This window comes from Sinohyriopsis cumingii, chromosome 16 (genome assembly GCF_028554795.1).
Source record: "Sinohyriopsis cumingii isolate HCF-2022 chromosome 16, ASM2855479v2, whole genome shotgun sequence".
Lineage (NCBI taxonomy): Eukaryota > Metazoa > Mollusca > Bivalvia > Unionida > Unionidae > Sinohyriopsis > Sinohyriopsis cumingii.
In genome coordinates, this window is record NC_142976.1 from 67210912 (window position 1) to 67229730 (window position 18819).

The 18819-nt window shown below is 33.7% G+C and overlaps 1 protein-coding gene across 1 annotated transcript in view; it reads right to left on the reverse strand.

Annotated features, from left to right (window-relative positions):
• Window positions 1-631: 631 nt before the first annotated feature.
• The window catches only part of LOC149780710 (uncharacterized), a 50109-nt gene continuing 31921 nt past the window's right edge, over window positions 632-18819 (reverse strand). The window contains exon 6 of the mRNA XM_089937757.1: window positions 632-17005. Within this exon, the coding sequence (XP_089793883.1) occupies window positions 16828-17005 (178 nt within the window). The 3' untranslated portion in view covers window positions 632-16827. The remainder of the gene's footprint in view (window positions 17006-18819) is intronic.

An 18819-nucleotide genomic window follows, 5' to 3' on the forward strand; every position in this document is an offset into this window, starting at 1 on the left:
AAACATGGTCAGATTGATTTTCTAAAATTTAAGTAAACAGACCTGACCTTGTTTACAGTCTGAGGTAATTTTCCATTAAGATTACATATTTTTCAGAAAAGATTATTGCAACTCAAGTGACAGTCTGTAAATTCTTCCTATTTTAATTTCTGTTTAGTGGAATCGGTCATTAATTGAGTTCAGTTATAATTTGAGAGGAAATTATTTATTTAAATTATTCATTGGAATTACAGAGTGCTCATTAAATCAGTTTTTAAAAATAATAAAAATTGTGAATTAATTCAAGAACATTCTGGATTATGTGATTGTGAATTCAGTTAGCACATAAGCTTATCCACGACTATTGTCACATTTGCTCATCTATATTGGAATTCGTTTGGAACACTATACTTTTGGACATATGAATAGAACTTTTAGGATTATTTGGGATTTATTTCACAATACTGTGAGTTCCTTTAAATATTCGTTTTGTATTCTAGAGTGTTAAATTATTTGTTGAATTTTACTAAACTTGTTGGTTTTTTATTTTCTATTTAAGACACAAGGTTGTAACATCGGTAGACATCAGTAATTTGTTAGGATATAGCTATCAAACTACCATTTTTCAACATAATAACTACCAGACACATGCTTGTATCAAAAATTGTTCTTTATTTCTTATAGTAATGTACGATATTGTTCACATGTATTCATTTAACAAAATTATAAATATAAGATGCTTTTAATGAGGCTTTTGACTTCAAGCTGTTCTAGAATTAAAGATGTGTCAGTGTAAGGGACTGTTTCCAAGACTCTACCAGTCATTAAATTTTTAATTTAGCAGTCCAAATTAAACACTTAAAATATTTGGTGATTAAATTGAGTGACTTTTGATTTTCCCTCCTTTAGTCTTGAACAGTCATCAAACAAGCAATTACAAGTCCTTTGATATTAAAATCATATTCATATCACTTGGGAAAATGTGTTGTTTCAGAGTAAGATATACTGACATAAGCTTAGTAAAAAAATCTTTTCATTTAGCAGTGGTACAGGCCATGCTTAATAAACTTGTGACTTGTAAGGGGAAAAAATTATTATCAATAAACCGTTATTACATTTTTAAAAATCACAACCTTACCCCACCTTTTTCATTGTGCATGAAAGAGTAACTAAAAAGATTCAATGTTTAGTTGTTTTCACTTAAAGTAAGCTTATACTGTATGCATCTATAAATAGGACATTGGTGCAGGCTAGGCTTGTAGTGTGTTTACATACAGGGAAGCAGTGGTCCTGAAACTCGCATGCCATTCTTATATATCTTTTCCCAATAATTAATTAATAATGCAGCTTGAGTTTTAGTGTCAATATGTTAATAGAAGTACAGATATTACAAGCTGTAATAAAAATCAATTACAGGATGTAGTTTGATGATGTGGTGTTTGTGTGAAACGTCTGCTATTACTACAGTTCTAGTAGACGAATATATTTTCTTCTTTAATATGGAGGATTTTCTTGTATAAAAATAGCAGTATTGTAATATTGTACAATAAACATTGAAAATGAATTCTAAACATGTCAAGTAAATTATGATCATCAAGATAAAATGAAAAGAAATTTTGCTATAACATTTTTAATGGCAATTCCCAAATACATTACAAACATGTATCAAATCAAAGAGTTTGATAAAATTATTTATTTCTACAAGTATAAACTTTACAATTCTCTCACTCTCGATATATATAATTTCGATCTGACAAATTGGAGAGGTAACATAATGTCTTGTTGGCAATGGGGGTGGTTGGGCTGGGCTGGATAACTTTTTGTTGCAACATTAAATCTATGGTCCAGCTGGTCCCTGCAAGCCACTTTAATTGACACCATGAAAAAAAAAGAATTCCCAACACTTCTTTTTTTTCCTTCATTTTACTGCATTAAAAATATGATTTTCCCCATAAAAATGATGCTACTAATTTGCTAAGGTTTATGGATGTGTTTGTGTCCCCTCTCATAGTTCATTTTAAAACTGATTGATTTCTTTTCATTTCTTTCATTTATTTGTTTCTACTTTTGTTGAAGAACACTATAATTTTGCATGTAAATCTAGGTTAGTTCAGTGTAACGTGAACCTCGACTAGTTGAAACAATGATGTTTTAAACATAAAGGTTATAAAAAGGAAAAGGTGACTAGGCACAAGGCACATAATGCATGTTTATATTACATAGTCAATTGCAAAACTGAAAAAATATTGCATTCTGGGATATTATGCACATTAATAAATAACGAACATGAGCAAATTATATATCTCAAAATACTGTACAACAGGATTTCTTATTTTCAAATGTCAATCTTCAAAATGTTATAACCAACTATTTGTCCTATTAAAAGTGACAAATCCTAAGGTCTGAATAAAACTGTGTGGGATATGAAATAATCCCAGATAGTCCATTTTGAGCAAACAAATGCTTTTAATCCTTTTGTACTTGAATTATTCTTCAAGCCTTTATAACAATTTAACAACTGACAACATCAGTTGTTTCAAATGTTAACAACCACTTCATTAGAAGCAAAATAAATCAAGCATCACAATAAAATGTAATGAAATCTTAAGCACAAAAAAAAGACGTTTACAGCAAGAGAAGCACTTTCATATTATCAAAGCAAATAAATCAATACCCCATTTCTGTCTGAACAGAATTTATATACATATAATAAATTAACAACATGGCAGAGATCCTTAAAATGCCTTTGAATTTCTATTATTGACTCGCAGGCAATTGATATGAAATTAACAAAACTAGACCTGAAACTAATGATGATAACAGACTTAAATGTATCTGACTTCTCTGTTTATTAAATTGTGGATCCAATGATCTGCACTGTAGCAACAAAGTAGTTTATTGTCTCTACCTTTTTTTGCAAACAAAATGGAACACAGTAATATATGTTTCCATCTTCACACTTGTTTAGGTTCTATAGCTGTGAAACCCTTTGAGATGAAGGATTGAACAGGGTATACTTACATGCTCATTTTGTCAGTAGAAGGTGTATTACATACCACTCTTGGGTCCTGTTTATATGGTCAAGGTTAGATACAAAATTATTTTGCAAGTAGCTCTGGATCTATTTGAAATATATCAATCTTTGGATCATAACTAGTGGAGAGTCTTAGATTCAAAGTCAAGTTCATTGACAAATATAATTTCACATTTTTGCTCTGTTGTATGATTTTGAGAGACAACCTTGAAACTTGCCAAACTATCTTTCCACTGTAGGACAAATTCACTGTATTGCAATGGTAATGGACACATGTGGCTTGAAAAACTAGAGAACACTCAATTTCAGTTTTAATCTGTTGCTAAGATTAGGACAAGTCACCTTTTGTGTATTAAAATTACTGTGAAATCATTCCTTTTTCATTGAAATCACTTTTCAAAGTTTTTCAATAAATGACAATTGCATCAATATTAATTAATTAGATAAGCCTATGTTTGATGATTTAGATTTTGAAAGTGGATCAGGCAACTGGTCAAGCCTATACAATACATACCCTTTATCTAGAATATGGTACACAGATATTGTACAGAATTTCTATGTAATAAATTTACAATAAGATACTCATTCTGTTAGGTTTATAAATAGTAATGATGATGATAATAATGATGTATTCGTGTGATTTAGATTTTTAATGTAGCTTTAACAATTTTCCACTCATATTGCTACAGTCTGCAGTGGCGCAGTTTAAAGCGATGTCGAGCACTGGGGCATCATGCCGCAGACATGTAGTATGATGTCTCACCCAGCCACATTATTCTGACATCAGGCTGACCAGTCCTAACACTAACCTCGTAATGCTGAGCGCCAAGTGAGGCAGCTGTTAGTACCATTTTTAGAAGTCTTTGGTATGACTCGGCCGGGGTTCGAACTCACGACTTCCCGTATCCGGGGTGGACACTCTAACCACTAGGCCACTGGAGCAGTCAGATAATAATGATAATAATAATACAAATCTTAATGTCAATAATGATAATAATTATAATAGTAAAAAACTTGCCAACTCTTACGATTTTGCTGTTAAGTCTTACAAAAATTACCCTTAAAATACAGACTTACGGCATACTAGCAAAAACTATGGAAAAATCATTGCCAAAAACTCCGGATAATTGGTTCATCCATGTTTTATTTGGATTCGGGTTTGATCTTAGAATTGGTGAAATTAGTCAAGGAACCAGACTAACTTTACAGCAGCACCCCAAACACTCTAAACTGCATCTATTTGTTCATATGCAACATTTGCATGATCAAACTGTTGATTATAGAATTTTTACATACTTAAGATGAAAGGGAAAATAAGCTTTTGAAAAATGTTAATAATCAACACAGAAGAATAAAAAAAAGTATTCAGATTCTTGTGAATAAAAGCTGGAAAGTCCACAATTATGTTTATTGGACATCACATGCCAATTTGAGTATGTCTCATGGTGGGAGATATGATTGACATTGTCAAGTGAAATGGAAAAGAATTTCCAAGAATTATGTCAAGTTGAGAGATAGCAACAAGCCATTCAGCTGCATAGGGTTTGGAGCTAGAGTTTGTGCATCTGTACTAGTGGTAAATAAAGTCTATGCGTGCTTTACTAACTTTTCAATTGAACATAATGATAACGTCAATGCGTCAAACTTTTAATTGTTTTCAGCTTTACAATAGCAGTTATTGATATTTTGTTACACCTTACTGAAAAATGGTCAATCTTACGTAAAAGAAAAAAATCAATGTACATCATACGAAATTGATCCAGCTAATAAATGCAGTCCATCAAAAGTAGAATTAAAAACAAAATCCATTAATTCCAGACCAAATGGAAAAGTTGTTTCAATGCACATCCATTCACAATATGACTCAAAATGTCAAGTAGGCCAAAATGAGTTTTATTTTTTAAACTATAACAAGCATGCAACAAAGTTAAATTAATTGGTAATTGGGTGGTGCTATATGCACTTTAATATTGTTACTTTGTATTGATGAAACTATGGTTGTGTATTTATTTGGGAATTATGCATAAACTACGTTACTGTGTTTCTTGAAGTGTTTTTTTATATTATTAAGCCTTAGGTAGAAAAACAACACGAGTGGATAATAAAAAGGTTACTGCATTTGAAAGTGAAAATATGACCTCATTTTTTTCTGAGTAATACTCCCAAGGTCATGCAGTATTACTTAGAAGAACTTGTTCCTATTTTCCCATACAAATGCAGTAACCCTATAATTACCTGAATAGTATTGTTGTATCTAGATGCATTACAGCTTTATCCTTGACAGGTGTGACTCGAGTGATTGTAGGCTAGCTTTATCCTTGACAGGTGTGACTTTAATGATTGTAGGCTAGCTTTATCCTTGACAGGTGACTTTAATGATTGTAGGCTAGCTTTATCCTTGATATGTGTGACTTTAATGATTGTAGGCTAGCTTTATCCTTGACAGGTGACTTTAATGATTGTAGGCTAGCTTTATCCTTGATATGTGTGACTTTAATGATTGTAGGCTAGCTTTATCCTTGACAGGTGACTTTAATGATTGTAGGCTAGCTTTATCCTTGATATGTGTGACTTTAATGATTGTAGGCTAGCTTTATCCTTGACAGGTGTGACTTTAATGATTGTAGGCTAGCTTTATCCTTGACAGGTGACTTTAATGATTGTAGGCTAGCTTTATCCTTGACAGGTGACTTTAATGATTGTAGGCTAGCTTTATCCTTGATATGTGTGACTTTAATGATTGTAGGCTAGCTTTATCCTTGATATGTGTGACTTTAATGATTGTAGGCTAGCTTTATCCTTGATATGTGTGACTTTAATGATTGTAGGCTAGCTTTATCCTTGATATGTGTGACTCGAGTGATTGTAGGCTAGCTTTATCCTTGACAGGTGTGACTTTAATGATTGTAGGCTAGCTTTATCCTTGACAGGTGACTTTAATGATTGTAGGCTAGCTTTATCCTTGATATGTGTGACTTTAATGATTGTAGGCTAGATTTATAATTGATCTGATGTGACTTAGTTATTGTTGGCTAATGGTATCATTGCATCTGTTTGTCTGAGTGTAGCTTTATCCTTGACCAGAAGTGACTTGTGCTAATATGCAGAAAATGGCACATGGATAAAGATAACTAGGTCATTATTAGGGATTACAGTAGTACAAATTAAAGTGCTGATACATTTTCTGTAGTTGATAGCAAGCTTGATAAGAAGCCTACTCCTGTTTCATAAACTTATGGTAAATTTTGTTTAGTAAAAAAAACTATCTTCCATACTGTTGAACAAAATTACATGGCTTGAGTCAATAATTTTCAACATATAGAAGCTTCAGTTATAATTTACTTAATGTGAAAAAAATATACATGGTTCCTGCAGACTTTACAAAAACAAATTCCATGACTTTTCCAAAACTTTTCCAGTGCCATTTCACAAAACTCAAGGACCAAAATCTCCATGAAATGAAACTGTTTATTTATCATCAATGTGTCATGTTCAAAACAAGTTTCTGGAATCATTGGTCAGTGCTGTATGAAATATTTTGAACTCCAATGTCACATGACTTTTCCAAAACTTTGCAAGGTTTTGAAAAATTCCATGACTTTTGAAGTCCCTTGAAATTAATTTTTTATATTCCAATACTTTTCCAGAATTCCAGGACCTGCACAAACCCTGTACAAATGCTGATCAATGACAGACAATAATTAAGTATGAAGAACGTCCAGTGAAAACTTAAAGTACAATTTGCATTTATTAAACAGTCATATTATCAAATCTTCTGAAAAGCAAAATTAATGAAAGAAGATATATGTGTTTAATCAGGAAACAGTTGCAGACTGTAAATATCATTTTTCCACATTTTCTAGAGGTTGCAGCTATGTAAGGTTTGATTATAAAATGTTTATGTTTCTCAAACAGATCATACTACAGGCTAAATAATAATAATAAATGACCTTATTTAAAGAGGGTAACACAATTAGCTAAGAACTAATCTACGTTGAGGCTCTCAAAGTGTTTGAAGAATACATACTATTTATTGCTCTGGTACACACTACCCTAAGTGGTTAGAGTATCCACCTTTGATTCAGGAGGTCACAGGTTTAAACCTCTTCTGAATCGTACCAAGTAGTTATAGAAATGGTATTAGTGGCTGCCTTGTGTGGCACCCATCATTAAAAGGTTACTGTTAGGGCTGGTTGGCCTGGCATCGGGATAATTTGACTGGGTGGGAATGATACTACATGTCTGCAGCATGATGCGCCAATGCTAGACATCACTATAAATTGCCACACTGTAGACGTCGTAACGATATGACTGAAATTGTTAAAGCTACGCTAAAATTCTCAATCACGCACACATTGATACACACAAGCCCAAAATATCATATATACTCACTTATAATTTGAGACAAATGGCAAACAACAAAGATCCTGATCTGCCATAATGTACCTGCAGATCAGGACCTATATTGTCTTTCAACTGTTTCATAATAAACTGCACAGACTTAGATCTGCTGGCTCATTATGGAGTGGCAGATCTGAGTTTGCAGTTGGACTTCTTTTATAATCGAGTATATATGCTAACTTGAAATGCTTATGGAACATCAGTAGCTCACCATACTTGAATGTGGAACTAAACAGGATCCTGTTCGTATGTCCAGTAACAGTTACATAGCATTGCAAAGTGCTTATAGAACTTACATGTCTCACCACATTAACACAGATGTGGAACTTCACAGAATGTATGGACATACATATCGGCAAGTGTATCACAGAGTAAAAGGAATGTGCTTTTGGAACATCAATGCCTTATTATAATAACATAAAAGTGGAACATGACAGAATGTATTGATTTACATAAGGGCAAGACTAATGCATACAACTACACAGCACTAGTAATACGTGTATGGAACATCTATGCCTCACCAGTGACTTGAAAGCAACACCTTAAGATGCATGGGTGTACACTTGTAATATTAGCTCCATGTTTTCCAGTGCAAGTTTTGTGCTTCAAGTTTTTCTGTCATGCCTTTCCCACGGACAATGCGAGGCGGTATTACAAATTAATTTCAATAAATAAACTAGAGATCAAATCAAATTTTAATACTGTAAACTTGTCTATTTTCTGGGTTTTGCAAAAGATACTTTTTATTTGCTCTTTAGTCTGGATTTGGAAAGGTGGTCCTAATGTTTCAATAGTAAGAACACTGTTTCCAGGGTATCTTAATTTGTTGTAACAATCATGAAAGTCACAAAAAATGGTACCCACAAGTAACAGTATATTTATAGCATGTCAGAACTTTTGACTGACTAGTTAACAAAAAGTCTCACACTCAAACGCTGAAGGAAATCTAAGCATGTTAATGTACAGTTAATTCTATCTTACAGGACAAATTTGTATGAAGAAAATATCCCCACCTCCACTCCAAAAAGGAAAAAAGTTCCTAACTTGCAATAGAAGATCTAGGCTGGGCAGAAAACATTTTGTACAAAATGTACATAACAGAACATGGTATGTTGTCATGCAAATGCAACTGGCTGTTAACATTCTGTTTTGTTTTAAATTTCATTCAAAATGAATTTAAATGGACAGGTATAGAGCCTTAATTATGTCCTCACCAAAAAGAACAATCAATTCATTTGTATAAAACTTTTGTAAGAACAATTTTTGTAGCTGCAGATTGATATTTCAGAAGCTCATTAGTTGTAGTCATTATAAAGTTTCATATAAAACTGAAATTGTTTTAAGATTAAGGTGCCAATAATTGAAAACCAGAGACGGACAGATTATGTGAACATCACCTAAGAATTTTTAAAGCAATACTTTTAGGACAACCTTAAGAGAGACTTTTTGAAATTTTTGAGTGATTTTCAAATCTTGATATCCAAAATAAGAAAGCTCTTGCTGAGTTTCAGGAAAATTTCCAGTTTTTAATCTCCTGTTTTAGTCAGATTTCAAGAAGTCAGAAAGTCTCACTGATAATCAGGAAAGAATCACATGGATTGAAGAAAGCTCTTGCAAACTGAACGATGAAGTTATTTATTACAAAATACAGAGTTTGTCTATGGTATTATGATTACCACTAACATGCTACAGACTGCAGGGATAATAATAGGCAGCAGAACTTAAACACTTCTTCATACAACCTCCTTTATATCAACTTGATCATAATATAGTTGCTTCTTTTACAAAATGATTCATTTACAAAAATCCTCGATTGAACTGCAAAATTTAAATATTACACACACAGGATAACACCTAAAATGTACAAAATAATCTTGTATAAAAATGAAAGACATGGTACCAAAAATGTAAAGAAACTCTGTACCTTGAAGAAAAATATATCACAATGGTATTCACTTATTTATGGCACAGGCTAACTTTGATATACCACAATGGTATTCACTTATTTATGGCACAGGCTAACTTTGATACACCACAATGGTATTCACTTATTTATGGCACAGGCTAACTTTGATATACCACAATGGTATTCACTTATTTTATGGCACAGGCTAACTTTGATACACCACAGTGGTATTCACTTATTTATGACACAGGCTAACTTTGATATATCACAATGGTATTCACTTACTTATGGCACAGGCTAACTTTGATACACCACAATGGCATTCACTTATTTATGACACAGGCTAACTTTGACAAGGTATCGAAGTCTGTTCTTAAAATGTGATACACTGGTCTAATTACCAACCAGTCACCACCTATTTTTGATCAAATCTCGAGATATATCACATACTTTTCCACTGAAATTTACACTTTTAGCAGAAAAGGAAATTTCTTTTTTTTCATTGCTTGGAAGAAAAAGAAAGTTCATGAAAATTTAAAAATGATTTTGAAATTATGGAAATCAGAAATTCTATTATGTGATATAGAATAATCTAAATATGTGATGCACTTGACTCCACATGTGACACACTGGGTTCCTAACAGATTGCTTGACAGACTCCACATATGACAGACTGAGGTCCTGACAAACTGCTTGATAGACTCCACATGTAGAACACCAGGCTCATTATAGACAACCTGAACAACCCCATATGTATATAAATAATGTAGACATTTTATTTTTGGCCCAAAATAGCTTAAATTTTCTTGCTCAGATTTGTATTAGAAGGAATTAATAATATTTCATTATGTTACATTAGTTAAAAAATTAAATTAGCTTGCAGTAAAGAGATATAAAAAAATATCCTGTTCAAAAGCCCTCTTCCTCCCTCAATAAAGGGTCAGTAATGAAACATTCATCCATAGACAGGCAATTAGATTGTTCAATAGGCCATCAAATTTAGGCTTTGAAATAGTTGATTGACAGTTGTCATGTCAGTTTGAGAGGTCCTCAAGACCTCATAATGCAAAAGATTAAGACCCTACACATAACATTCAGTACTGATTTTGTTTTGTTGTCCAAAAATCTCTTTTTTCAAGTTCATCTCTTGAAAGTTTCATGTGATAATGAAGATATATTTTTTTCTGCTTTGAAAATTTCATTTCAGTACATTTAGTATAAGAGAAGACATTTATAATGGATGGTGACCAGTTATTAATTTTGACTAGTATCTTTCTTGCTGTAGAAAATACCAGAAAATATTAAATGCAAATCAGCAATGAAAATAAAACACTGAGCATTCACTATAATTCATGGCACTTGTTTGACTTTCATGGGTAAATATGAATTTAAATTCACAACAAAATATGAACCAAGTTCATATTTAAAGCAACCACTGTTATGTCATGGTAAATCATGAATCATTTGTTTTTATATCCAACAATATATGGTATTGAGCAATATATATCATAATATGAAAGCTAATTAATATTAGAAATTAAATACAATGCGAAATTTGAGCCACTTGAAAGCTATGTACTAATATAATAGCTCAATTTTATATGAAGTATTAATGTAAAATTATGGTTTGTGGCCTCCTTACAACTCAAAACAAAAATTATATCCATTTGTAATAATCAATAATCACAAAAACGTTTTGCAGTCAAATGAAATTTGAAAACCTCTGAGACGTGTGACAGTATTAAAGTTAATGAAAATTAAATATCTATCCCAGTTTGCACATTTTAAGCTCACCATTATTTCAACATGAAAATAACATAATACATGAATCACAGATGAAATCTATTGTTAGACTTTGTTCCAGAGTGAAGGTGTTACCAGTATTGTTAAATCAATTACCGTGTCTGATTGAAACAATGGTTGTTTCATGAATAAAAATACTTATTCAATGCACATTTAATTCTGCTGATCACAAGTACTAGTTACTATTCCATTAAGTAAAGAGAACTATATAGCACATTGTTATTGTTACATATTACATACACATCAACTAAGGAGCCATCCATTTAGTATGTACACAAAAATCTGGCAAAGCTTGACCCCTCGACCCCCACATGTACACATGCATACTTTTTTTACACACCTCACCTGCGTATTAATGCTTGATGCACCCCACCCACCCCGGAATTCTAAAGAATAGTATATATCTAATCCACGCAGAAATGATCAATGATTAATAATATTAACGTGTTTAATAAAACAGATAGTCCACCGGCGTTGAATGTCTGGCTGCATCAAAAAGAAATAATCTGTGTAACTTTAAAAAGTTTGTCTAGTGTCCGCTAAAATTCAAATACCAACTGAACCCAGTAGAACAGGTTACATATTAGACAAATTATTATCAAGGTTTCACCAGCCCTATTTCCTATGCTTACGTACATTATCAGTAGACCCCCATACGCAAACGGGTTACCCCCCCCATGTGTACGTACTAAATGGATGGCACCTGACTGCTAAATAAACCAGTAACATCAGTCTTGCTTTCTCACAACCCATTTTAATCAAGCCCATTGGATGTGATACTTGTACTGTGTACTCTTTGTTTGAACTGAATTAATGGTAGATATTTTCTGACCAATCAAAACCTTATCTGAAGGTAAAATTCCACTGTCCTCTAGCTAATTTAATTGAGCAATCACATGTGTTGTGACAAATAAATTCAGGGGTAGTGACTTATCATACAGCTGGTACAAACAGTGATATGATGCCATATTACATTAATGAAATCCATTTGACAAATAAAAGACACTTTAGGGCCTGGCAAACCCACGATACAAGAATTTGCTTGAAGTTTCCTGCTCTCATAGTTAAGACAAACTTTATTTTGACAAAACTGTTCATATTTGGAGAAGACGGTCTTTGTTGCCAAAAAATCTTCATTTGTTTTCAATGATGCAGAGTTTTAACAATAGCACACCTAACTAACCTAATTATAGCAGCTTGTTTTTTGGAAAATGAGGGAAGTAAATATCTGCATAATTTTCTTAAACAGAGATATACATTGCCACTCAATATTTTATGGGTTTTTTTCCTCAAATGACACATCCATTAAATTTGGTTCACATGAATAGCAAATTTTATTGTAAATTATGTTTCTCTGTGAATTCTTACCTGATCACATTAACATAATGGATATAAGCCTGCTATCTCCTGAATCCAACCCTACTAAAAGATGGAAATTCCTCTTTTCTGATTATATCCTACAAAGGGCAATAAGTCTTGCCCATTATTTTTATTGTCAACTGTTAAGTGTCAACAGTTTTTAAGCAGAATGAACTACCAATAAGGATGGTAGGATGGTATGGATGGTCTCTTAATGCTAATATGATTGGGTAAGTATTTTCTGAGAAACATAGTTCACTATAATATTTGCTTTCTCCATTGAATACATTCCCCAATTACATTAGGAGAACAGGTAATAGGTGGAAGGAATGCTGAACATCTTACCTATACCTTGGGTATTCTTCTAGGGAAGAAAGATTTGATTCCCCATGTGAATGAACGATAACCAGTTATCTTACCTTAAGCAACAATGCCTATGGTCACATGATCTGTGACCGCTTTATCAGGTTAAGATGAAGATTACTGAATTTTTCTTACTGTCAGTATTCACTGGTGAATTGAGTGAAGCTGAGCAGTTGTGCGGGTTTAAATAAATAGGTCTAGTGGTTGTGTGGGCTGCAGCAACAGGACCCAGCAGATGATTTCTGTCTCTTTGAAGCTAAATCTCCAAGAGAAAAACTCTGGAAGGTTGACTCTGCACGCCATCCAACAGCGTCTAAGTCTCATCGAAACATTAGTTTCAAACACAAGGCTTGATGAGATTGCTCTAATTTCATGGGCTGAAATCCTCATGAAGTGACTTTATGTTTCTGCCACAAAGAAGGGGTTTGAGGGTTGATATCTTGCTTTCCTGCATTCATGGGTAGAAAGAGTCACTTGTAGTAGTCACAACTTGTCACGATGAGCTTCAGGCTGTGCTCGAGGGTGCTGTCAGGGTTTTGCATGGCCATTGTACTTATGTACAAGATTGAGATTGGTTACAAACTCCACACCAAGGTGGACAAAACACCATGGATAAAAGTTAGATTTTTTCCCAGTTCACTAGAAAACAGGTGATTCAAAAGGGATAGAACATCATTACTGTTCTTGAGAAGAATAGTACTTACCACATGATTTTGTTGGAGATCGTACAGATACACTGCTGTTGTCACAGAGGATGTTGACTAGAACAGGATGACTACACAATCCATAATTTTTGTGAAGATGCAGTGGGTGATATTGAGATTGAAGGAAAGGACTCTAAACTGGTTAACTCTGTCGCAGTCATCAGACCAAAGAAATTTTAGAGATGCCTGGTGAATAGGGAGGGATTCAGACAGACCTTGCTGTCTTCATCTTGAACCTCAGCATTTGAATGAATTTGGTGAGGTGATTTAGGTCTATGATTGGTCTCAATTTATTGTCAGCCTTTTTGTTAAGGAACAGCCATGAACAGAACCCTGCTTTTGTAAATTTCCACCCATCTGTCAATGTGTCCCCTGCTGAAGAATAAATCCTTCTACCAATATGATTTACATCCATTAGAAGGGTAGAAGAAGAAAGAGGAGGAGTTTTGTTAAATGAAATCTGAAGCCACACTGAAATGACTTGGGTCACCCATCCATTCTGCAGAAGACAGGGTTCCTGCAATCTTTAAAAAAATGTAATTCCATGATTTTTCCAAAACTTTACTATGACCTTTTTGCCAATTTCAAAGACTGCTCCGGTGGCCTAGTGGTTAGAAGTGTCTGCCTTGGATGCAGGAGGTTTCAGGTTTCGAACCCTGGCCGAATCATACCAAAGACTTATAAAAATGGTATGAACAGCTGCTTCACTAGGCGCTCAGCATTAAGAGGTTAGTGTTAGGACTGGTCGACCTAGTGTCAGGATAATGTGATTTGGTCGGACATCATGCTCCATGTCTGCGGCCTGATGCCCCAGTGTTAGACATAACTATAAACTGTCACAATGTAGTCATCATTAGCAATGTAACTGAAAAAGTGTTAAAGCTATGATAAAAATCCAAATCAGTCCGACCAATTTCAAGTGTACATATACTACATTAATCTATGACTTCTAATACTTACCCAATACAAAAATTTAACACAAAAACATATTTTACAACTGGCTTAGGCCATACTTCATCCATTCATATAGGTCATGAGTGCAATGATTTTGAATGGCAGTAAGATCCATAGATGTAATCTTGCTATGAAGTTTATGGGGAACCTACTTTAACAAATCCATTGTTGAAGTAATATAGGTTGGCAAACCTTTTGCATCAGCAAATGAAAAAGCAAGTGGATAATGCAAAATAACCAAATTCTATGACTTTTCCAAAACCTTGAATGACTGATGAAAATTACAGAACTTTTTATGGATGAATATTAATCCAAACAAATTCAAACTTTTGAATGTATGGCTTAAATTTCACATACATAGCCTTGGATATAATGGGAAGCTTATTCCATGCATTGTTCTGTTAGGAATCTAAGCTTAAAAACTGGCAAAATTTAGCACTGGCAAGGGGAGATGATGGTCAAGAGTTAATGCCCATTCTCTATGTGATCTAGACAGAAAAGGCAAAGTATAGTCTTTTAGTAGAGTTGGATTTGGGAGGTAGCAGGCTTATATCCCTGATGCTAATATGATCAGGGAATGTATTCAAAAGAGAATTTTACACAAAACCACAAAATCAGACACCCATTCATGAATATTAAGTGATTCAAAGCATATCACGAAGTCTTAGTTTTACTTAATACATTATACTCTTGAGATAAACTAGTCTTATGGCCACAAATGAGTTTCCATGCTAGAATTCCCTCTGACTTGTATAACAAATAACATCTTTTAAATAATGTTTCTTTTGAAGACACTGAAAAAAAGATTTTCAGTAGTAATACATTTATTTGTGGCAGGACCTCACAATACGACAAGTGTTTGTGAAATTGCATTATCTATTTTCAGATGAATTTACTGTGAAATGTACCTACATATCTTTATGCATTGATTTATTCAAATAATGATTCTATAAGAAAAATATTTTTAAAAATGAGACCAACCTTTGTTGTTAATTTTAATGAAAATGATGACCTTTAGATGTGCAAAATCCAAACCTGAATAGACTGATTCACCTGGTGACCGTCATAAGCATTTGTACCCTTTCTTAGCATAGCAGGCAGTGTGAGATTAGAGCAGACTGGTTCCTCAAATAAACATATTACACTCCTGTAAAGTGTGTTTAATTATTCCATTTGGAAACTGGTCTAACTTGCATTAATTAAGCATGTGATGGCATACATGCTATCAGTTAATGAGCAGTCAAATTTTTAATTAGGGATACATTAAATCATTTTATGCCCAACACTGTTACAAACTGACTGGTCTGTACTACACCTGAAAGAACATGGCCATGGACCATGCCCCATTGCCATTTTCAGCCCCATATACACTAAAAACAAATACAAACATGCTGATGTGTGGATATATAGACAAACTGCTGCTAAACAATATCCAAGAGTATGAAAAAAGGTGTTGTGCATTTTATTTCAGGTTATCAAAATCTTGTAGGGTATAAATGATGCTGTCCTCAATTTCATTATGAATTCTTGAAAATTATAAACAATGATATATCATCCACCTCACTCCATCAATTTGTTTCTTCTTATTATTATTTTTATTATTATTATTAAATTTATTTCTTTTTCAATTTTTGTTCAATGAAAAATGATGATTTTCTTTATAGTTAAATAATAATGGGGGTCATCTTTCCACAGAGGATAATTTTTTAGTCTTTAAATTTGAAGTCTGTAGTATCTACAGAATCGAGGGAAATTTGTTCTCCACAAATAACAAATGATTTACAGTAGTGACAAAATCCTTTAGAAAATATCATTCACAATGGGATTAAGCCACAAACAATATGTTCAGAAATAAACTTATGCGAGGGGAGGGACTAAAAGGCAAATTTTAATGTACCAATTAACTATAAAATGTTAATGAAGAATACTGGACATGCGTAAAAGAAAAGAAAATTAACAACCACCAGAATTCAATTAAATGTACAATTCAACCTCCCTATTTGTTCTTCTTTAATAGCCCAGATAAGATAAACAAACCAAAACAAACTGTTGTTCTGAAAATAAGGGCTTTGTCACAAGCTTAATGCATTTGTAAAAATCTCTGTATCTCTTTGACAAAAATAAATTTGATACACATCAAGGTAAATATCTAACGCAAGATAAATGCTAAATGTAAATAATCATTTTAATGGATTTGAGTCTCTATATCAAGCAATTAAATAAGAATGGCATCTCTTTAGCTCTGAGGTAAGAAAACACTCTATACCAAGAGATCCTAAATGAAAAACATAGCATTTATGTTCGAATATGAAATCTGCTATCTATTATCTAGGCTTTGGCTTAGCTGGTGATGATACTTTAAGATCAATGGAATGTTGGGACTGTTTATCTTTCATTTCTTCTGATTGGCTAGCACCAGGTTGGGTCAAAAGGTCACATTCAGCCAATGAACCAGCTGGAGACTGGTCCACTGTTGTTTTTGCTGAATTTGCAGTTTTCTCCCTGAAAATAGAGCATACAACTTTTAGATACAACTGCAAACATGATAATATTCACTGAAGATTTTAATCTCTGAGTATGAAATTCCTCAAGATGAAAGTATTTGTTAAATTCTACAACTGTACATGCAACAATGTTCTAACTATGGAATGAAATGTCACTCAGAATAAAAAAATGTTGATGCCACAGTTGCCACCACTACAGGTGGAAATGTGATTGCCATATCTTGTGTACGTTTTGCATAACAAACAAATTTAATGGAAATAATAACTACATAAAAACTGAGAAATATGACATTTAGGAATTACTGTCAACTTTATACATATCTTGGTTTAAGTTACACTAGGACTATTTCAGCCAAATGTATGACAGAATATTTATGGGAGCCACTGAAAACATTGCAATCTGACCATCCCTGGATTTGACACCCAGATCATAAACAAAAAAGAAAGAGAAACTAATGAGAAGAAATATGATGGAATTTCTGATTCCTTACTGAATGTTTTAACACAATTTATGAAGTACAAGTCACCAGATTTGTCTCTGGTAAAAACAAATTTTTCAGTGAATTATTTTTCTCCTAGAATATTTACCCGATCACAATAATATTAGAAATATAAACCCTACTACCTCCTGAATCCATCCTTCCCAAAAATGCACCATTCCAGTCTATATTATTTAGACTAAGAACAATGATTCTTGTCCATTACCTTCCTTAACGATCACCAGGTGGTACTAGTTGAGCAGAACATTGTGAACAGGATGCTCACATTCCAGAAAAGATGGGAGGGCATGAAAGTAATGTGATTCTGCAACTATTCAAAGAAAAAATTTTTTACTAAAAAGTTTACTTTCTCCTTTGAATTCATTCCCCAAACTGATAAACTTTAGTAGAATAGGTAATAGGAGGAGGGACTGTTGAGCATTTTACCTATACTGAGTTAATCTCCGTGGGAAAAATGTTGCATTCCTGATATGAAGGATAAGCCACTCTCTAACCTGTGAGCGGCAGGGAGGCAACATGGCTTCATGTATGGTAAGAAGAAATGAATTAAATCCTACCAAATAAAATTTCCAGACAAATCCAGTGAAAGATGCAAAGGGTGCCCATCTGGAGATTGTTTTTGATGGGAATTGGATCTGGTAGCCAACTGTGTAGCTGAGACTGGGCTGCCAATATTTAGAACGTGATGGTGTGCAGCTAAATCTTATAGCTAAAATCTCGAGAAAGCTGACTGCCTCAATGGTGTCTCGGAAAGAAACATTGTGGTCAAAGGCAGGGCTTGCAGAAACTGTCTAGATCTTATGAACAGATATTTTCATGAGATGACTCTGTTCTGGTGAGATGCCAGAGGATGCCATGTATATCGGCCACTTCATCCACAATGAGAGGGCTTGAGGGGTTATATCCTCCCAGGCTTATCTGGAAGAAAGAGATGCTTTCAAGCTCCATGACTTGACTCAGTTTGTTTCAGATAAATCTTGAGAGCATGAACCAGATCCTTTCTGAACACCTGATGGGATGTGTCAGTACTGGATAGGGGTCATATGGAGACCATCTGATTGCCCACTGACAGCAACCAGTTCTTGGTGATGAAAATGGATTGCATTACAAGGACTGTTGAGCCATCTGATAAAACTGAAAATGGGCAGGGTCAAAAGAGATGGAATGTAACACACTGACTATGCAAGCTACCAAGAAACCAGTTTTGTGTGAAAGTAGTTTTAGCAAGGTCCTAACTAAGGACTCAGATTTGTTTGAATTCAGCCATGTCAGACTCTAAGAAAGATTCCACTTGGGAAACTGTGTGCATGAT